The sequence below is a fragment of the Ostrea edulis genome, chromosome 2, assembly GCF_947568905.1.
Source record: "Ostrea edulis chromosome 2, xbOstEdul1.1, whole genome shotgun sequence".
NCBI classification, from domain to species: domain Eukaryota; kingdom Metazoa; phylum Mollusca; class Bivalvia; order Ostreida; family Ostreidae; genus Ostrea; species Ostrea edulis.
In genome coordinates, this window is record NC_079165.1 from 80,825,489 (window position 1) to 80,849,198 (window position 23,710).

Below are 23,710 nucleotides of genomic sequence, written 5' to 3' on the forward strand. Positions count from 1 at the left end.
CAAATTTCCTTTTTATAAGACGAAATTCTTCAAAATCAAGTTTTATTTTTATATATATTTGGTATGAAATGGTGAAGATAACTGATAGTTATCAATCTCATAACTGCTATAAGAAATACAAAATAGAGAGTTGGGCAAACACGGGCCCCTGGATATACTACATGCCAAGAAGGAGTAAGCATCCCAATCAATGAAATGAGTGAATTTGAGTTAGTGTTCGTGTATGTATACTGGGTTCTAAAACATCACACCAACCCTTACATTGAGACATAGCAGGATCCAGCAAATGTTCTACCAGGCCAATAGCTCCTTACGAAAATAATAACTGTTGCATAGGAAAATCTTCAGATATACTGTGCCACAACCTATGCAAGAAGGGTGTAATCAAAATAAAGTATTCTAAAACTTTCTAAGGTACGTTTAGTAAATTTTGAAATTGCAAAACTTTTCCAAAATCAACTGCATGAAAAAGCTACGACTTTACACGACCATTCCTCACGATTAATTAAAGACTAAGTGTTTGACGTCAACATAGTTTTTCAATAAATCAGTCATACAAAAATTTACACTTATGTAAGTTAAACACCACTCTGATATTTAAAAAATGCTTGAGTTCTTCACTGACAATATTGCTTTCTTAAACACCACTCTGATCATTGATAGCATTACTCCATTATCACCTGCACATCGTGGCTATGTTCTCAAATGTTTCGATACGCGAAAACAACATTCCATACCGATATACAAGTATCCTCATCGAGTATAGATTCTAGTTAGCTCTACATTTGGCATTGATGCCAGTATACGTTCACATTAGGAGGTTGAAAAGTTATATACATTCAGTAGGAATTATCCACAGCTTCATCTATACAAAATGTAGTTATAGTGATTTTTAAAAAAAAACCACTTTTCTCTCGGGAAAAAATAACTAGCAGCTTTGAAAAAAAAACCACTTTACTATCCGATTTGTGTATAGAAAAGATAAATTGATGGTACACTAGTTGTTACCAGAAGAAAACATGCATCGAAATAGCAATTTGATGTCAAATACCATAAAGTCAAGGTTTTTAATGTTATAATCTTTGTTCTGTGTCATTTTGATTATATTCAGAATAACATTCAAGTTACATTGGAATTCTTAAACAGAATGCACTTGATTTTGAACCAATAGTACTAATGTCTATTTTGATGGATATATAGAGCTATAGATATAATAGTTATTTCTTTCAAATTTATTATTGATCAAATATATATTATGCTTTTGATAACGATGACTGCTATCAAAAGTTTTAGCTACGTTAATTAAGTATTCCATTTCATATCACTTATTTCAGATGATATAGCTAAATTAAATTACTCGTTTCATTTAATAGTACAAAAAATGAACCAGGACAATCAACCTAATACAACACTGTTATAGTATCTATATCGTTTGTCGGTCACGGTAGCTCAGTGGTCATGTAGCGTTCGCTTAGTGACTGGGATGTCGCGAGTTCGATCCATGCACGAGTCATGGCTGTATCAATTTATTGATTGTTTTACATCCCGTCGATAATTTTTCACTCATATTGAGACGTCATCAGCTGTAGGTGAAGTACCACATATTTAGACTTATGCTTAACAGAGAATTAGAGCCATGGCAGTGGGGGCTCTTTAATGTGTCAACGCCTGCCGCGACAGGTCATATCCGAAAGACCCGTGATTCTCACTTCTAAATGCCGAGCGATTGGCGATAGAGCAATCACTACTTATGTTATCGTCTTTGGTTTAACGTAGCAATGACACGAGCGGGACTCGAACCCACGACCTCCCGGCTACAAAGCGAACGCACTACCTCTGAGCTACCGCCGTGTCAAACCTACATACAAAGTATAATGATCGGCAGTGATCGCTTCCCCATCTATTGCTCGGTGTTTAGAAGCAAGAAGCACAGGTCATTCTCAAAATTCCTATAAAGAATACAAAATTAAGATTAGGGCAAACACGGTTCCCTTGAAACAACAGAGGTGGGACCAGGTGCTTGACCGGTCACACCCAAGGTTACCCATGACAGGTGCTTGACCAGTAGCCCCCACGGTTATCCGTGTATCTTGATCAAGTAAACGGAGTAACCCCTAGTCAAAATCAGTAAGTAAAGCAAAGCCTAGGAATTTGTATAAAACATGTCCGACAGCATTCGACCCATTGTCAGGTTATATTTGCAAATACGACTTTTTAATTTTCGTGAATATCACATTAGGTTTCAAGTTTCCGATATGAAATGTTCTCGAAATTGATAGGGTTACAATTTGTCAGATTGATATACATATATCATGATGTAGTGATATTATACAAGTGATGTTATACAAGCAATGGTCCTGGAAACGCCGCAGGGCAAGAACTGACGGTTTCAAATTTCACATGAAATATAGGGGGAATCATATCCATTGCCTTATCTGTGTCATTGGAATGCTTTATATATTGAATTATTTTCCACAACAAAACAAACGCAATACTGAATTTGAAGTTTATGCTAAAAATTATAATGAACACATATTATGCTTTCCAAGACAACCAACTAGGTTTTGGTATTGCGCTGCACTTGACTCTTTTGTTTCTGGAATTTGAAAAAAAAAAATTGATAACAATATTCCACAGAACGTTAACAAACCATTAGTTTACACGATCCGCCTTCTTTGATAATGGGAATAAAACTGTAAATTGTTTATGTGCAACTTTATACTATTAAAAAGCTTGTTGTTAATTAGATTGGTTAATATCTAGAATCATAATGGAATGTGCTCATTTATAGAGATATATCTAATGTTATGCTCATGTTAAAGAACTCTAACAACAGAGAATATAATAAAGGTGGTATACGTGCTTTTTACTCTTCACTCGGAACGCATCCCGAGTTACTCGATCCACGTCCATGCTCTCACATATTATGGAAGATAACGTGACCTTCTTTATCTCATTCAACTGATCTGAAAATCAATAAATTTCAATGCATTATTTGTAATCATAATACAATATTACAATTGGAAAATATGATCGGTAAAGGGTCAATATGTATTGTCTGATTTCTATATCTACATGGAAATTCATGGTCTATTTTCTAAATTACTGGCTTCATTACCTATACCTTATAACCCTTTGTCTTTGGTTTTTGATGATCACAAATATATTTTTGAAAATATTGTTTTAGTTTCTCCTGTTTCACTGTCTGACTGCTATTTGTTCAGAAACATCATTATAGGAATAAACAAGATCTCACAAATGTTTTATCCAGATGTTCAGGATTCAACTTCACAGGGATATATCTCCCATTTCGGTCCAGATTAGCGAAATTAAAAACAATAATACTCACAAGGTCATCGAATAGGACAGTGTAGTACCATTTTTCAAGTGACCTTGTATTACACAAAGTCATGCTCTTTTTGAGGATATTTCTAATGGTTTCTAAAATTCCCGAATAAGTCGGTAAAACATTATCTTGCCATTTTGAAACCTGTCACGTGTGTTGGTATTCAATCGTTTATGATTACATGGAATTGGGAAATCACTAACCTTCCGTAAACCCAGTGTATGGAAGGTTGTTCTCGTACCAGAAACGGTCACCTCTTTTGTAAAGCGAAAATTGGCGTGCTAAGAGACAGGCAAACGTTGGACCCACAATGCCACCCGGTACGGGAACTTCCGTTGTGCCGCCAGTGTACAGATCAATACTTTTGATGTGTCTTTAAACATATAAGAAGCAAAATCAATCAGATGAAAACAAATGAAAAGTTCAAATGTTTCAAAAAATAGCTTGTGTGTGTCTTAAAAGGAATGCTATTGCATCAATCATCCATCATGAAGCATTCCACAGCGGAGTAAATTATACCTCATAACACAACGGAGTAAAGCATGCATACCTCACAACACTCATGACGCAAAAATCATTGTGCACTTCAAATGTTTTTGTGATTTGTGGGAAATTTCGTGTACATGGGTCTTGATCCACAATTCATCACATTTCATTGGACCCCAAACTGAAGATTTTTTTATGGTGACGAAAGATACTGATTTCATACATGCATTAATTACTGGAGCAAGCAGCAGTATTGAATTAAGGAAAGCCGAAAAATGCAAACCCGCATAATTTTAGAAGTTTCCTCCTATTTCTTCTTGTGTGGTCTGACAGCTTTCTGTGGTCCAGTCCGCAAAACTTCCGCCATTTCCAGTAAGGAGGTGTGCCGTGATCCCTTCCACGCTGGAGATTTCTAGCTACCAGATCGAAGCTCTTACCATCCGAGTCAGGGAAAAGTTTGTCTCTAATTCCACTCACAAAAACACTACATAGAAAAGGAACGTCGTCTAGATTTGGGTATTATAAAAAATCACATGATATCGGAGTAAAAGAATTATAATGAAATGTACATACCCGTCCATTTTGGCCGCGCGTTCGGCAAGTTGCCATCTTAAAACACCGTCACTACCTAGTCCATTCTGCCTTACACACATATGTGGATGATGGAAAGTGTTCTCGATTTTTCTGGACTCTATCGCTTTGTATGTTTTACTGAAATGTTTTTGGACGTTCCTGATCTGAGAATGTCCAAAGCGGAGTGCTGCAACGGCAACTGCATTTCTCATGGATGCATCAATCCTTTTATCATACACAGAATCAAAGCCAGATGACTTTGAGTAGAGATTGTATTCCTCCATTATCGCTGGACCCAATACGTGTGGTAGGTACTCGTTGTAAACCACATCTTGCATAATGGCCGATACAATGCGTCTAGTTTCCTGGTATAATTTTTCGTCATCCCAGTTAGAATTCAGTTTTGCTAATTTTTCAACAACAAGGTTGTGGTAGCGAATGAACAACAAGTGCGTGGCCCCGAGGTTAGGAACAACATTCTGTCGTCCATCTCCTACATCGAAAACATGATAAATACTCAATGTACGGGATGTTTATATGAATTACGTGTATGTGAAGAATGTTTGTTGGGGGGGGGGGGGGGTATATAGTAAACAAAATGTTAAGCTTGGTGACTTTTATCCCACAGTATCTTGTTTTGAGATATCTTAAAATTCACGATTCGATTATATAATATTTTACTACCTGCAGAATAAAAGCGTTTTAGCTCACCTGAGCCAAAGGCTCAAGTGAGCTTTTCTGATCCAAAATGTGTCCGTTGTCTGTCGTCGTCGGCGTCCTTGTAAACTTTTCACATTTTCATCTTCTTCTCAAGAACCACTGGGTCAATTTGAATTAAATTTGGCCAAAAGCATCCTTGGGTGAAGGGCTTTCAAGTTTGTTCAAATGAAGGGCCATATCCTTTTCAAAGGGGAGATAATCACAAAAATGTAAAATTAGGGTAGGGTCATTTAAAAATCTTTTTAAGAATCACTGGGCCAGAGGAGCTGAGATTTACATAAAGGCTTCCTAACATAGTGCAGATTCAAGTTTGTTCAAATCATGGACCCCGGGGATAGGATGGGGACACAATAAGGGATCAAATTTTAAATAGAAATATATAGGGAAAATCTTAAAAAATCTTCTCCACAACCAATAAGCCAGAAGAGCTGAGATGTACATGACAACTTTTTGATATAGTGCAGATTCAACTTTGTTCAAATCATGGTCCCCGGGGGTAGGATGGGGTTACAATAGGGGATCAAAGTTTTACATACAAATATATAGGGGAAATATTTAAAATCTTCTCAAGAACCACTGAGCCAGAAGAGCTGAGATTTACATAAAAGCTTCCTTACATAGTGCAGATTCAACTTTGTTCAAATCATGGTCCCCGGGGGTAGGTTAGGACCACAATAGGGGATCAAAGTTTTACATAGAAATATATAGGGAAAATCTTTAAAAATCTTCTCAAGAACCACTGAGCCAGAAGAGCTGAGATTTACATAAAAGCTTCCTGTCATAGTGCAGATTCAAGTTTGTTCTAATAATGGCCTCCGCGGGGATAGGTTGGGGCCACAATAGGGGATCAAAGTTTTACATAGAAATATATAGAGAAAATCTTTAAAAATCTTCTCTTTAGAACCATTGAGCCAAAGAAGTTAACATTTACATGAAAGCTTACTGACATGGTGTAGATTCAAGTTTGTAAAAATCATAGCCTCCAGGGATAGGTTTGGGCCACAATAGGGACTAAGGTTTTACATGCAAATATATATTGAAAATCTTTAGATATGGGCCAAGGTGACTCAGGTGAGCGATGTGGCCCATGGGCCTCTTGGTTTTATTTGGGGGGGGGGGTGTTTCTGTCGGGCGAGTGGACTTGGAATTTAAGAGCAGTACGTACCAGCATCCTGACAATAGTCATTGTTCATGTCATCGAAAACACAATTACTACCACCATCCGGCAAGCCTAAGTTATTTTGTCGCATTTTCCCTACAAGGAGAAATCATAAGATCGGCGCATTAGTATATCAGAATGCATGTTTGATGATGGTTCTTAAAAAACAATTTGACGCTTATGATATCTGACACCGATGATGTCTGACGCCTGTTATATCTGGCAGTTATGATATCTGATGCCTTTGACATTTGATGCATATGATATCTGATGCTTCTGATATCTGATGCCGATGATATCTGACGCCTGTGATATCTAACACCTTTTATATCTGATGCCTTTCAAGCATCAAATGGTAGACATTTACTGACATCATTGATTTGATTTCATTCAGAAATTCTTTGCAAGGAAACATTAAATTCACGGCAGTATTAACTATTCACGGCAGTATTAACTACACACGGCAGTATTAACTATACACGGCAGTATTAACTACACACGGCAGTATTAACTACACACGGCAGTATTAACTATTCACGGCAGTATTAACTATACACGGCAGTATTAACTATACACGGCAGTATTAACTATACACGGCAGTATTAACTACACACGGCAGTATCAACTACACACGGCAGTATTAACTATACACTGCAGTATTAACTATACACGGCAGTATTAACTATACACGGCAATATTAACTATACACGGCAGTATTAACTACACACGGCAGTATTAACTATACACACGGCAGTATTAACTATACACGGCAGTATTAACTATACACACGGCAGTATTAACTATTCACGGCAGTATTAACTACACACGGCAGTATTAACTATTCACGGCAGTATTAACTATACACGGCAGTATTAACTACACACGGCAGTATCAACTATACACGGCTGTATTAACTATACACGGCAGTATTAACTACACACGGCAGTATTAACTATACATGGCTATACATGACTCCACTTTTTTGGCACGCTGTTTTTGGTTATATTTAGCTCTAAAACTTCATAGTTATTTCGGATTTCAAACATTTCGGTTGAGTATCACTGAAGAGACATTATTTGTCGAAATGCGCATCTGGTGCATCAAAATTGGTACCGTAGAAGTTTTACATTATGACCCCTGGGTCGAGGCCTCTGCTGGTGGACTGTTAGTCCTCGAGGGTCTCTACAGCCCAGTAGCTAAGTACTTCGTTTCTAGCTTGAAAATACGGATGTATATTTAATTGCTGTTATAAAATTTAGAAATTCATTTCAAAATGAAGGATTATCTCCCTCATGCATAACTCTTATTTTGGCACGCTGTTTTTGGCTATATTTAGCTCTAAAACTTCATAGTTATTTCGGATTTCAAACATTTCGGTTGAGCATCACTGAAGAGACATTATTTGTCGAAATGCGCATCTGGTGCATCAAAATTGGTACCGTAGAAGTTTTACATTCAGGGAGGATAAATTCGCTGTTATCAAACCAAAGCTATAAATTTCTCGCTGATATAAAAACAAATTAACTATAAATTCGTGGGGATGAATTCGCTTTTATCAAAACAAATCAATTCTAACACCGAACTATATCAACTATAAATTCGTGGTGCATGAATTCGCTGGTATCAAACTAAATCACTTATACATTATATAATTTGAAGACATAAAGAGCAATGCTATTTATATCTATGACGTGTGTCTGACGTTTTAAGATGATAATGAATTAACAAGGAATAACTATACTCTATCAAATGAATCATGAATAAGAACATTTTAAAGTAGTAAGCTAGAACTGATTTGTGTTATAACGACAAACAGACAGACAACCATTACAATTTGAAAAAGTGTTAACCTTTTCCTTTTGGGTAAAACATACATAACAAAATAATACATATAACTTTCAACTAAACATCGAATACCTGGCAAACCATAAATATGGATTTTTTAAAATCAAAATCCTACTCATTATTATTTGCTGGTATTACAGATAATCTATAATTTCTTTACATCACATGATACATTACCATTTTTGAATGATCTTAACTCCTTCGCTTTCTTCTCGGTAGATCCGTAGACATTAGAGGCATCCACGTACGCTGTCACTTTGTTGATTTGTCTTCTGTAACCTGAAGAACGCAAATATACTATACATATGTAAGTGTACTGTAACAGTCCAGTGATTTGACAGATTAGTTTCATACAGAGTCATTGAACCTGATTATTGATGACATTTGCTGGAAAGTTTAGAGGAACTTTTATTTGTGTATATTGACTTTACATGGCAGGAATATGTATAATTTATGCATTTCATGTAGTTGATGGGTGGTTATTGAAAAGTTTAAGTGATTTGTATGTGTTGGAATAGTTTGAGCACATCACGTTTTGACTTTAGTAGAAATCAGCTGATCGTAAGCTGTGGCAAAATTGTAGAATTTTAGCTTACTTAATTTGCCAGGGACTTTTAAATGGGTATCCTGTAGGAAGTAAACCATAGCTCAGGTTGAGCCGTGTAATGCAAGCCTTACCACGAAAGATAAGACCATCCCCATAGAGCGTTACAGTATTTACTAATTTCAACGAAGTTAAAATTTCGCACAGTCGTGGGTTGTGCACGACGTTCAGGGCCGTAAATTAACCTTCAATTTGGAGGAGGCAGGAAATTAGGCGGGGGTCTGGGGGCCGCCCAGGCCCTCAGACGCTGAGCACATTTTGTGCACACTGAACACGTTTCGTGCAAAATCCTTGATTCTAGGGCCTTCTAAGATGTTACTTGATTAACTCATTCTAAAAGAAAGATTTGGAATGCTTTTTAAGGGAGGTATCATGTTCTTAGTTATTGGAAACAACATAAATTCTAATGAACTTTAAATTTTAAATTTTTTTGGCTCAAAAGTTGGAGGAGGCAGCTGCCTCCTCCGCCTCCATGTAATTTACGGCCCTGGACGTTTACACAACGTACGAACATAACACATTGCCAATAGAAACACAGAAGTCAGTTATTGAATCCTTACACGAAAATATTTTCTCACTTGCTATTTATCAATTTTTTATACAAATATTCTGACGTTGAAGATCACGACTAAAAGATCAAATGTCTTACACGGCTAATGAATAAAACGTACTACCCCACTAACAGGTCAAATGTACTACCCCACTAACAGGTCAAATGTACTACCCCACTAACAGGTCAAATGAACTACCCCACTAACAGGTCAAATGTACTACCACAATAACAGGTCAAATGTACTACCACACTAACAGGTCAAATGTACTACCCCACTAACAGGTCAAATGTACTACCCCACTAACAGGTCAAATGTACTACCCCACTAACAGGTCAAATGTACTACCCCACTAACAGGTCAAATGTACTACCCCACTAACACGACAAATGTACTACCCCACTAACAGGTCAAATGAACTACCACAATAACAGGTCAAATGAACTACCCCACTAACAGGTCAAATGTACTACCCCACTAACAGGTCAAATGTACTACCCCACTAACAGGTCAAATGAACTACCCCACTAACAGGTCAAATGTACTACCCCACTAACAGGTCAAATGAACTACCACAATAACAGGTCAAATGAACTACCCCACTAACAGGTCAAATGTACTACTCCACTAACACGACAAATGTACTACCCCACTAACAGGTCAAATGTACTACCCCACTAACAGGTCAAATGTACTACCACAATAACAGGTCAAATGTACTACCCCACTAACACGACAAATGAACTACCCCACTAACACGACAAATGCACTACCCCACTAACAGGTCAAATGTGCAACCTGGCTAATGAGTGGAAGCTGACTAATTGGTCAAATGTATTACCCAACTATAGTTCTCTCGAATTAAAGGTAGATAAATCTAATAAAATTTCATATTTATTCAAAACTTATGTACATGTACGTGTACTTACATGAATATCCGTATCGAGTAGGAAACGGATCTGAACGGGCCAGTGGCATACATTGAAATTTGTAAAACGGGTCCCCACGAGGAATAACGATCTGCATACACTGGGGTCTGTTCTTATGTGCTCCACAGCAGTCGGATTTATCTGTCAATCAACAGTGAACAATTCAGGCAGTGTTAGAGAGAGAGAGAGAGAGAGAGAGAGAGAGAGAGACTCACCACTTGAAGGGGTCAGAGCGATGTCGTGTGATAGAAATTGACCGAAGGACATGTGAAACATGTTCAACTTCCGGTCCTTCTTTGTTTTTGCCCTTCTATTTCGGTGGATTTTGTTACTAACGTCTCGAGTACTTGGCAACGGTCTCTTGTCATATCCTGTTTCCCGTGGGGATTGGCAACCTTTATGAAAAGTATTGTAATGTGAAGATCAGTGATTGAATTCATTAAGCATTAATTCTTTTGATCACGTAGAAGGTAAGGTAAGGACATTATATGCCACCACCACTTCCCATTTGAAAGGAAACCACGAATAAGAAATTAGGATATCATAATTTAGTAATCCAGTTTATGTCTATCTCAAATTAAGTATCAGTTTTACCATATGAAGTATTCGAAGCTCACAAAAAGGTCATCAAGTTAATGAAAATTTCGAATATCCTCATTTTTGGCCAAATTTGAAAAACATGAAGGATATTTGCTTCAGAAAATATAGAGCTAACATTTTCTAACTTCTCGAACTTATGATTATATATTCTATAAACCTGTACCAGCTGCAACAAAAACGTTTGTAGGCAAACGTGCGTTTCATGTTCTCTACAACTAAATGTATGCAAAACCTTTCAAAAATAAAAATAAAAGAATATGCCATAATCTTTTAAAGCCCTAATTATACTCAAATCTGTGAACATCCTGTGGTTTTAGTCACTCACATTATCATACATAATTCACAATGGCGTCATGTTTTAGTTTTTAAGTCTATATGTATTTCGAAAGTTTGGTGAAAATGGGGGCTACATGGAAACCTTATCCTGTCTTTCTTATAATTAGATTCAATTCAATCTGATAGTACTCTCATCGAGAACACAAATTTATGTTTGATGATGATGATGAAGATGATAACGATGAAGATGATGATGATGGTGGTGGTGATGATGAAGATGATGATAAAGATGATGGTGATGATAATAAAGATGATAGTGATGATGATGAAGAAGAAGAAAAAGAAGATGATGATTATGATGATGATGATGATGACAGTGGAGATTATGATGATGAAGATGATGATGATGAAATAATGAACATCGCCTTGGTTTATGAAAGCTTTCTAAGACTTACCGTCATCATAGTCTGGTTCCAGAAACCTTCGCTGAATGGTGTTGCTTTGACCCCATGATTTACGTTTCAGATTATTGCAAGAGCCATCCGCCGTTCTGTATTTGTAGTGTGGATCGCACCTCGGTTTCAAAACACCTGTAATATGTTCATTGTGCCCGCTCGTCATAATACAATATCCCATTATCTACAGTGGAGTACTAAATATATCTAACCTCAGTTGATGACATACTGCTCTGATAGTGATCAATAGAACATTAGTGTTCACGATTTGTCAAAGCACAATCAAATTAAAATCAGATCCTAAGATACGCTCACAATCGATCTAAGACGTCTGATTTTAATTAGATTGGTCAAAGCCCCACTAAATTGCATTTATATAGATTAGGGAAGACAACGTAGAATTTTACATGTCGATACATCACTACATGTACATATAAAAACTAACTTTTTACCCACCCACCCCACCCCCCAAAATTGTGAGATTTTCTATGGATAACACAGAGAGGACGACGACTTAAGCGAATTCAAACACCTTTCCAGTTTCATCAATCTCATTAGAATTAGATTACACACAGGTAGCGATAGTAGGTGAGCGGATCAAAGGATCTAATTCTAATTAGATTGCTAGTTTCGTGTAATAACAAAAAGTTTATTTACTACTGGTGGTAGGAAGACAAACGACCTGGGATTTTTCAAAATGGCTGGGGTGTCTTTAAAATTTTGACAAACAAATGAAATATATTTTTCACTTCTAAAAAGGCGTAGGGGGATTAGTGTATACATGTACAGTGTACATGTTTAACATTGAAATTTGTCTGTCGCCTGTTTGCGTGCCACCTGTCTGTGAACTGTTCACATTTACGACTTGTATATTAGAGATTTAAGACAGTAAATGGCATTCTCTCACCAGAGGGCGCGTTACGCAAGCTTCACATGCACGGAACTCTTGGTAGAGAATGCGTAAATGGAATAATTCATAAAATAGATGACCTTTTCATTGCTTTATATGTTTGTATTTACATGTACGCCATAAAACAAACAACCAAGAAATATATTCTGGGCTTTTTATCCGATATCTGAATGGTTTGTTTGTATCGATGTATAGGTCTATATATGTCAGGTTGAAATGCCATTGTTTATAGCGACAAACGAAATACATTAAAACATAGATTTATTACTGACAACTTTCAAATATTCAGCTTTACATGCTATCCGGACCTTCAATCTCTATCCGTGCAGTGAGTAGATTTGTCGCCAGGTGTATCTGTCGTTTGATATGCAAATTATTCTTTTAAAGCTCGTATCTAGATGATTAAAATCAGGTTTGTGAAACTCATTTAAAATAAAAATACGCGTTCAGAATTTTAATGTAGCTCTATGACAAGCAGTCCTACTTCATTAGAGTTGAATCATGTGTTGGACAGTTCAAAGTTTAATTTTTTTTTTAAATATCATTTCATCTCTCTTTTTTCAAAATGAAAGATAGACTGACCACAAGTTTTAAAATAGAATAACTTGATTTTACCGATTTTTCATGCAACACCTTAAGGGAAATCAAAACGAGACGTGCAACACCTTCATTTACATGTATCTCAATTATGCAGTGCCAGAAGTAAACAAATAATAATTTTCTTATATTTATCACAAAAAATGAATGAACTTACATTTTTTGAGTGGCACTCTCTTGATGCCTCTATAATTCTTCTGCAATGCCTCCGCACAGAATGTAACAACAATCACGAAAATAAATAACCTGATATATCCTGAAAAAAGAAGAGATTGAAGACCTGTAGCTATTGTGACAGAGCAGAGGGCTTACATATTAGCCTGATTAAGTTATATATCGTGTGGCTGATACAAGTCGTCAAACTTTCACATGGATTACAACAACTAATAAAATGCATGGAAATTGTGCAGACGTTTATTCATGATAGGATACAAGATTCCCCAGGTCACGCATGGTCAATATTGATCTTTTTTTCAAAAATAACATATAAAATATTGTTTGACTCCCATCGTTGTAAACAAGTGAGTGTGTGTGTGTGGGAAGGGGGGGGGGGAGGGGGGGGGGGGGTAACATCACTCTGTATAAACACCCTGTCTTAATATTTTATTTAAGGATATAGTATTATTTTCATTAGCTATATGATTTATTACAGGTATACAGAATGAGGGAGTTCTGCTCTTCTTAATACCATGTTTATTTTCCATGATTTATACATGCAAATAAAGATATCAATTGAGTGACCCTCCCCTAGTTTTGATAGTAGTGTAGCAGAGTGACTATTTAAGAAAGAGCTACATGCACCCCCTTCCAGGTTTAGCATGTGAAAGATTTATCATAACGAATATTGCAATGTATTAAACATAAATAGAATTCTGAAATATATGATAAGGATAATGAATGAATGGACATTGTCAAAATAATGGGAAACAAAAACAACAGTAAGATGCTGAACAAGAGTGTATGAACTTTTCACCGTGAGGTTGTTTATAGCTTGTTTACAAGGTCAAGAGGGTGAAATCGATTTGGTCAGAGGAAACGTGTAACCAATCGGAGTGTAAGAAATCAGTCACCAGAGGTCAACCATTTATATATATTATTTACAAGAAAAATGAAATTAAAAATTATGCAAAACTTTACAAGTGCAGTTGAGTATGCAACGCTAAATTACAGATTTTTCAAGGAAAGAATTCTGTTGGCTTTGAGTTTGAATTAAAAGCCAATGACAATAGTGCTGATTTTTAATATACATGTATAACAAATATGGTAAGGAATGTTAGAGGATGTACGGGGGTATAAATGCGAGGAACAGAGACAGAGTTCTTTAGTACACGATACAGAACTTTGTCTCTGCCTCTCATTTATACAGGTAAGATATTGAGTATACTTGCGCATTTCTGAAATAACTTTTCAATATTTCAGATGGCTTAGTTAATTTTTGTGTGGACTTTTATAATAATGTTTGTAATTATTATTGTATATTGTGTAATATGGAATCTAATCAATAATTATAATGATGAAATGTTTCTTTAATAAAAGAGTAGTCGATACAGAACTTTGTCTCTGCCCTTTCATTTGTACAGGTTGGACGAGAAGGGGCTACTCCGTTCAGCCTGAGAACACAAAGATCCCGAGGTTTACTGGAACTTATCGAGTATATGTATATCACGCTTTGTGTCAGGTCTGACTTAAAAATACTTCTTCCCCAAATTTGTTACTTGAGCAATTCTGAAGTTTAAGTCAGTTATAGGGTGATATTTGATATGATAGATTTGTGAAAAGTTAAATTCTACTTCCCCTCCCCCCTCCCCGAGAGAACGATGTAACGTTCCTGTATTATGTTTTATTTTAAATCTAGATGTAAAGGGGTTGTGCGAACGGTCTACCACCGAGCTACCACAACCGGAAGTCAAAGTTTGTTGCATTTCACCACGTGAAGTTAGTGACGTCTCTAAAGGGGCAGGGTCTATAAGCCCGTGAACTGATACAATCGGAAGTTCCGTGAACTCAAACACACACAAATTGCATACGTCATACAATTTACTTTCGTTTTTACTAAAGGCCTAGTATTAACTCGTACCCGAGATGCATATTAAAAATCTTTTGTAAGTGGAGGTACAGAATCAACACTAATAATTATTTGATTGAGTTCACAGGGTTCTAATTAGGATGTGATTGAGTTCATGGGCTTCTAATTAGGATATGGTCCACTTCACGGGCCTGTCTCTAACACTAAATAAGATGTGATTGAGTTCACGGGCCTGACTCTAACACTAATTAGGATATGATCCAGTTCACGGGCCTGATTCTAACATTAATTAGGATGTGATTGAGTTCACGGGCCTGATTCTAACACTAATCAGGATATGATCCAGTTTACGGGCCTGATTCTAACACTAATTAAAATGTGATCCAGTTTACGGGCCTGATTCTAACACTAATTAGCATGTGATTGACTTCACGGGCCTGATTCTAACACTAATTAGCATGTGATTGAGTTCACGGGCCTGATTCTAATACTAATTAGCATGTGATTGAGTTCACGGGCCTGCTTCTAACACTAATTAGGATATGATCCGGTTCACGGGCCTGATTCTAACATTAATTAAAATGTGATCCAGTTCACGGTCCTGATTCTAACACTAATTAGCATGTGATTGAGTTCACGAGCCTGATTCTAACACTAATTAGGATATGATCCAATTCACGGGCCTGATTCTAACATTAATTAAAATGTGATCCAGTTCACAGTCCTGATTCTAACACTAATTAGCATGTGATTGAGTTCACGGGCCTGATTCTAACACTAATTAAATGTGATTGAGTTCACGGGCCTAATTCTAACACTAATTAGGATATGATCCGGTTCACGGGCCTGATTCTAACATTAATTAAAATGTGATCCAGTTCACGGTCCTGATTCTAACACTAATTAGCATGTGATTGAGTTCACGAGCCTGATTCTAACACTAATTAGGATATGATCCAATTCACGGGCCTGATTCTAACATTAATTAAAATGTGATCCAGTTCACAGTCCTGATTCTAACACTAATTAGCATGTGATTGAGTTCACGGGCCTGATTCTAACACTAATTAAATGTGATTGAGTTCACGGGCCTAATTCTAACACTAAGGAAAATGTGATTGAGTTCACGGGCCTGATTCTAAAACTAATCAGGATATGATCCAGTTCACGGGCCTGATTCTAACACTAATTAAAATGTGATCCAGTTTACGGGTCTGATTTTAACACTAACTAGCATGTGATTGAGTTCACGGGCCTGATTCTAACACTAATTAGCATGTGATTGAGTTCACAGGCCTGCTTCTAACACTAATTAGGATATGATCCAGTTCACGGGCCTGATTCTAACACTAACTAGCACGTGGTTGACTTCACGGGCCTGATTCTAACACTAATTAAATTTGATTGAGTTCACGGGCCTAATTCTAACACTAAGTAAAATGTGATTGAGTTCACGGGCCTGATTCTAAAACTAATCAGGATATGATCCAGTTCACGGGCTTGATTCTAACACTAATTAAAATGTGATCCAGTTCACGGGCCTGATTCTAACACTAACTAGCATGTGATTGAGTTCACGGGCCTGATTCTAACACTAATTAAATGTGATTGAGTTCACGGGCCTGCTTCTAACACTAATTAGGATATGATCCAGTTCACGGGCCTGATTCTAACACTAATCAAAATGTGATCAAGTTCACGGGCCTGATTCTAACACTAACTAGCATGTGATTGACTTCACGGTCCTGATTCTAACACTAATTAAATTTGATTGAGTTCACGGGCCTAATTCTAACACTAAGTAAAATGTGATTGAGTTCACGGGCCTGATTCTAACACTAATTAGGATATGCTCCAGTTCAGGGGGCTGACTCTAACACTAATTAGGATGTGATTAAGATCACAGGCCTCTAATTAGAATTATAGCATTATTATTTATTTCCACAAATCACATTTTCATACAACTCTTTATAGTGAAATGTTACACACATCTATTTTGATTTAAATCGTATCATTGATTATTCATCTATAACTTAGACTTTTGAAATAGTTTATTATACCCCCCGCAACAAGTTGTGGGGGGGGGGGGGCGGTATACTGGAATCGGGTTGTCCGTCTGTCTGTCCGTCCGTCCGTCCATCTGTCCGTCCGTCTGTAGACGCAATGGTTTCCGGGCTCTAAAGCATTATCCTTTCCACCTACCGTCACCATATCATATATATGAACTACCCATGGGATGAAGATGTTCCCTATCGATTTTGGGGTCAAAAGGTCAAAGGTCACGCGCACTGGACATCAAAGTAGCAATATGGTTTCCATTTAAATTCTTTAACGGCTTTTTTCATCGCATGGAGATGCTGTGTTCCTAGATACCTTTTGGATCATAATATTGAAGTTTTACCTATATATTTCCAACACCCTTTAGGAGATTGGGGTAAGCGGGGGGTATTCTTAGTGAGCATTGCTCACAGTACCTCTTGTTTTAACAGGTTTTTTTTTTTTACAATAACTATCGGAAAAGACTAACAAAATTTATGTTCCTATCATGCATAAATCTGAAAATAAATCATTGATTTTGCAAAATCTGATGACATCATAGGAGGGTGGAATTACTTTAAGTTATGTTTAGTGCTGTGTGTATATAAACATGCACTCATATAATTATATCTTCCCTCTTCCAGGGGGAGACATATTGTATTTGTACTTTCTGTCCGTCCTTCCTTCTGTCACAAAATCTTGTGAACGCTTCTCCACCTATATGGCTTATCAGATAGACTTGAAACTTTGTACAATGCTTCATTGTCATTTACAGATGTGAATATTGTTGGGACGGGAGGATCCAATTGTTTTCCTAAGAGTTATAGTGGATCTAAGAGGGGTGGAAGATGTAAAATAGCTTATGAACTCTTCTCCTCCCATATGGCTTATTGGATAGACTTGAAACTTTGTACAATGCTTAATTGTCATTTGTAGATGTGCATATTGTCGGAATGGGAGGATCCAAAGTTTTTCCTAAAAGATATAGTGGATCTAAAAGGGGTGGAGGATGTTAAAATACCTTGTGAACACTTCTCCTATATGGCTTATCTGATCGACTTGAGAATTTGTACAATGCTTCAATGCCATTTGTAGATGTGCAAGTTGTAGGGACAGGAGGATCCAATTGCTATCCTTAAAGTTAAAGTGGATCTGAGGGGTGTAGGGTATAAAATAGTTTGTGAACGCTTCTCCTCCTATATGGCTTATCAGAGTTCATGTCTATCTTCCTGCCCATGCTTTCTCCTCCATACTATTCAATACATTAAGGGGGATGTTTCCTATATTTTACGAATTAATTGGTTGATTGACAACAAACTTGGTACACTTGTACAGCATATATAAGGAGTAGATGACCCCTATTGATTCTTAGGTCACATGGTCAGTCCACTCTTGACATAGGAAGGTATTGTCTGCTCAATATTTTGAATTGGTGATACTACTATCAATTAAATGAGGCACGGGTATAACCCTTTCAATTTTGCAACTTGGGGGCATATGTGTTTTAGAAACATCTCTTGTGTTGTATTATATGAATTACAGGTTTTAGTGTGCTCAGTTTAGAGAATAGCATAAAAGTATTTGATAATTAAATATCTTGCAGATTGGCAGTTTACTCCATGCACCGAAAGGAATGATAAACTGTGATATTCGTAAATGGTGAGCATTTATATTTTTAGCTCACCTGAGCCAAAGGCTCAAGTGAGCTTTTCTGATCAAAATTTGCCCGTTGTCTGTCGTCGTCGGCATCATAAACGTTTTACATTTTCGACTTCTTCTCAAGAACCGCTGGACCAATTTCAACCAAACTTCCCACAAAGCATTCTTGAGTAAAGGGCTTTCAAGTTTGTTCAAAAGAAGGGTCATGTCCCTTTCAAAGGGGAGATAATCACAAAAATGCAAAAATAGAGTGGGGTCATTCAAAAATCTTCTAATCAAGAGCCACTCGGCCAGAAAAGCTGAAATTTACATGACAGCTTACTGGCATAGTACAAATTCAAGTTTATTAAAATCATGGCCCCTGGGGGTTGGATGGGGCCACAATAGGGGATCAAAGTTTTACATACAAATATATAAGGAAAATGTTTAAAAATCTTCTCAAGAACCACTGATCCAGAAAAACTGATATTTACATGAAAGCTTTCTGACATAATGCAGATTCAAGTTTGTTCAAATCATGGCCCCCGGGTGTTGGATGGGGCCACAATAGGGGATCAAAGTTTTACATACAAATATATAAGGAAAATGTTTAAAAATCTTTTTCTCAAGAACCACTGAGCCAGAAAAGCTGATATTGACATGAAAGCTTCCTGACATATTTCAGATTTCAGTTTGTGAAAATTATGGCTCCCAGGGGTAGGATGGGGTCACATGGGGGATCAAAGTTTTGCATACAAATATATAGGAAAAATCTTTAAATACATATGTATGAGCCAAAGTGACTCAGGTGAGCGATGTGGCCCTTGGGCCTCTTGTTTGTATGTGGCTGTGGTAGACAATTTTTAGTTCATCCTAGCTCCTAATTATTCAAATCCATTGTTATTAAATTTGCTTTACAAAAACTTGAAAAATCAAAGAATATGTTTTGGAGGGATGTAAGTAAATCCTGGAAATGGTTAGTATGTCTTTTTGAGAAAAAAAAATCTTCTGAACGTATGGTTAATAGTGTTTTATGGTACAATGAAAACATAAAGGTAAATAGAAAAACTTTATATCTGAAAGAATGGTGTGAAAATAATGTATATACAGTTAACTCAATGTTAGATGAGAATGGAGATATCATGAATTATAATCAATTCATGGAAATGTATAAAGTAAAATCTCATTTTTTGGAATTTTTTGGTTTAAGACAAGCATTGAAGAAAGCAATGAGAGTTAATGGAATAAACCAGTTTATAAAAGTTCAAGAACCTACTATTCCCATACATATAGCCCCTTTCATATATTTTAAAAGAAACAAGAAAAAACTGTACCAAATTTTTAATCATAGTGAAGAAAAACCTACAGGTCAAAAGAAGTGGGATATACAATTTGATATCTCTCAAGAAGAGTGGAATACAATTAATAAAAATGTTTTTACTATTACAAAGGATACAAAATTACAGTGGCTACAATATCGTATAAATCAAAAAATTTTAGTCACAAATTTATTTTTGTTCAAAATAAAGAAAATAGACAACGATTTATGTTCGTTTTGTGTAAAAGAAAGGGAATCAATAGAGCATGTTTTGTATGACTGTGAAAATGTTGTTTTATTTTTGCAAGAATGTGCAGTCATGGTTTAGGGATTTTTTTCCCGTAAATATTGTTGTTGATAAAAAAACCTTTTTGCTGGGTAGCTCAGAAAATGAAATGATCAATTTGATTAATTATTATTTAAAGTACTTTGTGTATGGTTGCAAATGTAGAGGCAATCCGCCTTTGTTAAATAACTTTATTACCACTTGGACAAATGTGTACAAAGTAGAAAGGCAGTTAGCATGTAAAAATGATTATGTAGATGTTTTTGAGAAGAAATGGAATACATTTCATAAATTAAAAGATTTATAGATTTTAGATCATCCAGAATATATAATATGTAATTGTATATATTAATTAGCCTATGTATATCATCGGAAGTTATTATCAATGTCATAACAGTACATTTGTTATACATTTAAAACCTTTAGTTTGTGACAACCTATTAGATTAATATTATTTTGTATAGTGTACATATGATAAGCCAGAGTAATTTCATTCCTTTCTAATTCTCTTCCTTTTTTCCTATCTTTGAATGAATGCCTATTAGAGTGGATGTGTGAGTAAATGGTAGATAAAATACCCTGTACCCCCTAGTCAGGTGGGTTTGTAAGGGCATGATGTTAAAACCCTGACTGTCATAATGTGAATAAATGTTGTATGAACCTAAAAAAAAAAAAAAAAAAAAAAAAAAAAAAAAAAAAAAAATCCATTAGCCAGGGGTTGTGGGGAAAACATGATATACATCTACATCCTTACTTCTGAAAACAATGTCCACTTCAAAACCATGTATTAACAAGACAACAGTATTTTTCCAGTGAGGAAGAAAACCATGAAAGACACCAACAGTTTATAAAAAAAAATCCGTTCAATAAATATATTAAACTTTACTGCTTTGGGGAAAGTATATTGATATATTGGTAAGAAAGTAATTTTCTAAAGAATCAGCAGCTCACATTTTGATTACTTTGATATGATAGGAATTAGTCAATATATATTTTGGGTATGGATCCAAAATACACATCTTTATGAAGTTGAATGAACATGTTTGCTCAATTTTTACACAAGTAGTGCATCACATAACATATTAAAGCTTTCTAATCCGACTCTTTTATTTTTAGGAACTGGGACACGTTCTAAATATACTCAGGGACAGAATGATGTGCAGCAAGGTTCGTCATGGGTAGAGATACTCCCATTTAATATTGATACTTTTCATATCCAAGCATGTATATGGCTAGGTTGTATAATGTTTGTTATAATTATCTAAATTATGTCCTTCCTTCCATCTATTGTTCTGTGTGTTGATTTCTCACCACTCTGCAAGAAAGGGCATTCATGTCTATTTCATAGACGATCCTACATGTAGTTGCAATTGAATCATAAATTATTCCCAAAGAGTTCATGATTTTATCATGTTTTGAATATAATATTTTTTCAATATCTATTTTAGATTTTACCAAATACAGAACATTGCAAGGCTTACAAAATGAAGACCTCAGTAAAAAAAATTCTAAATTATCCACTGTAAGGCTACTTACCAGTAATTCATATCTAGAACTTAAACATATCATCCTTGAAACAATAAAAACTAATTTAATATAGTATATTTATGTATGTTATGCTTTTTCAACCTTTAAATTTTTTAAAGACAGTATAGTTTATTATGATTGCACAATATTTAAAGTTTAAATTTTCATAGAATTTTGTTTGCTATCCAGAATGGCAGCTCACTACCTGCCCCTAGTGATGTTAAAAGAGGCCGTTGTTCTCATTTGTTCCAAAACAGGAATGGCATATGAGGAGGCCAACAGAAGATGCACCTCCACTGACCTCCACTGAGTGTGCACTCACAAAACGAATAAATTATTATTATTTCTTTTGTTTGTAATTGTATATTGTCAACAAGGTCAAAGGCACTTGATCCGATGCCAAACTTTTGCATTTCTTTTGCTTTGTGGTAAATTTTCTTCAGCAACATTAACATTGTTTAAATTGTTTTCTTTGGAGAGTATACATGTACACATGGATCATTTGTATATTAGAATTATAGCATTGTTTAATTCAACTCATTCTTATCATAGAGAGGTTATTATATACTGCAGGCAACGACTTGTAAAGGGTATACTGTTTTAACTCACGTGCAAGGCAAGGCAGTATTATGAAACTCTGTAGTTGATAAGGACATATATCACATATCGATATGCATATTTACAGGAAACTCTGATGTATTTCAAATCTGAACGTTAATTTAAAAGTGGGGAGAAATAGCATTGGATGAAAAAAGACACATATGAAGAAAATTATTCCATACGTAAATACTTTTTAGCTCACCTGAGCTGAAAGCTCAAGTGAGCTTTTCTGATCGCCTGTTGTTCATTGTCTGTCCGTGATTAAACATTTTATATTTTCTCCAGAAGCAATGGGCCAATAATAACCAAACTTAGCCAAAAGTATCCTTGGGTAAAGGACTTTCGAGTTTGTTCAAATGAAGGGCCATGCCCTCTTCAAAGGGGAGATGACCACAAAAATAGGGTGGGTCATTTAATTTTTTTTTTATCAAGAACCACTGGGCCAGAAGAGCTGACATGTACATGAAAGCTTCCTGACATAGTACAGATTCAAGTTTATTGAAATAATGGCCTCCAGGGGTTGTATGGGGCCACAATAGAGAATCAAAGTTTTACATACAATTATTCAGGAAAAATCTTTCAATATGAGCCAAGGTGGCTCAGGTGAGCGATGTGGCCCATGGGCCTCTTGTTCAACATATAGAATAAATACATGTAGTTATGTTGTATTTCCCATGGAACATTGAAACGTTTAATGCGTTTACCAATTAATCACTGAAAGAAAGATAAAATTGTTGTTTCATATGTTTTATGAAAACTTAAAAATGTTTCATTTCTTTTCATGAAAGACCCCTTAATTACCCAGTAATATATAATCAATTCTTAACAGATTATGTAAATTTGATTTATATTAAGGATGTTTGATCTGATTACCCATCATTATCAATCTGTCTAATATAGCCATCATGTGTTACTATTGCTACGCAATCTTGGAGCATGAGGTAGAATGCGAGCCAGCTCTTTCATAAGTACATGTATCTGGAAAATATATTTCAATGTCAAAGGTTACAACAATGTGATAATGTAATCATTGTATGTCTAAGGTCTTGATAATAAAACTGTTATCTGTTCAACTTTTTCTTCTTAATTAAAATCAAGACTAAGTACCAGAGGAAATTGTGGAAAAAAATGTCTGTCAAATACGTCAAGCTCTTACATGTAGTAGTTGCAGATTCAACTATTTATAGAGATACTGAGTTATGATGCACACAAAAATGGGTCTGGCAC

General features: G+C 35.9%; 1 protein-coding gene and 1 long non-coding RNA gene across 2 annotated transcripts in view; one reads left to right on the forward strand and one right to left on the reverse strand.

The window, feature by feature from the left end:
• Nucleotides 1-2,495: 2,495 nt before the first annotated feature.
• The window catches only part of LOC125680083 (chorion peroxidase-like), a 29,569-nt gene continuing 8,354 nt past the window's right edge, over nucleotides 2,496-23,710 (reverse strand). The window contains exons 2-12 of the mRNA XM_048919526.2: nucleotides 13,209-13,307; nucleotides 11,545-11,679; nucleotides 10,429-10,608; nucleotides 10,214-10,354; nucleotides 8,307-8,408; nucleotides 6,291-6,380; nucleotides 4,406-4,898; nucleotides 4,116-4,316; nucleotides 3,550-3,719; nucleotides 2,864-2,966; nucleotides 2,496-2,596 (exon numbers count right to left, since the gene is read on the reverse strand). Coding sequence (XP_048775483.2) covers nucleotides 2,536-2,596; nucleotides 2,864-2,966; nucleotides 3,550-3,719; nucleotides 4,116-4,316; nucleotides 4,406-4,898; nucleotides 6,291-6,380; nucleotides 8,307-8,408; nucleotides 10,214-10,354; nucleotides 10,429-10,608; nucleotides 11,545-11,679; nucleotides 13,209-13,307 — 1,775 coding nt within the window. The 3' untranslated portion in view covers nucleotides 2,496-2,535. The remainder of the gene's footprint in view (nucleotides 2,597-2,863; nucleotides 2,967-3,549; nucleotides 3,720-4,115; nucleotides 4,317-4,405; nucleotides 4,899-6,290; nucleotides 6,381-8,306; nucleotides 8,409-10,213; nucleotides 10,355-10,428; nucleotides 10,609-11,544; nucleotides 11,680-13,208; nucleotides 13,308-23,710) is intronic.
• On the forward strand, nucleotides 21,534-23,554 carry LOC125667342 (uncharacterized). The gene is made up of 2 exons (XR_008800164.1): nucleotides 21,534-21,878; nucleotides 22,073-23,554. It is a non-coding gene; the product is annotated as an uncharacterized LOC125667342 (long non-coding RNA).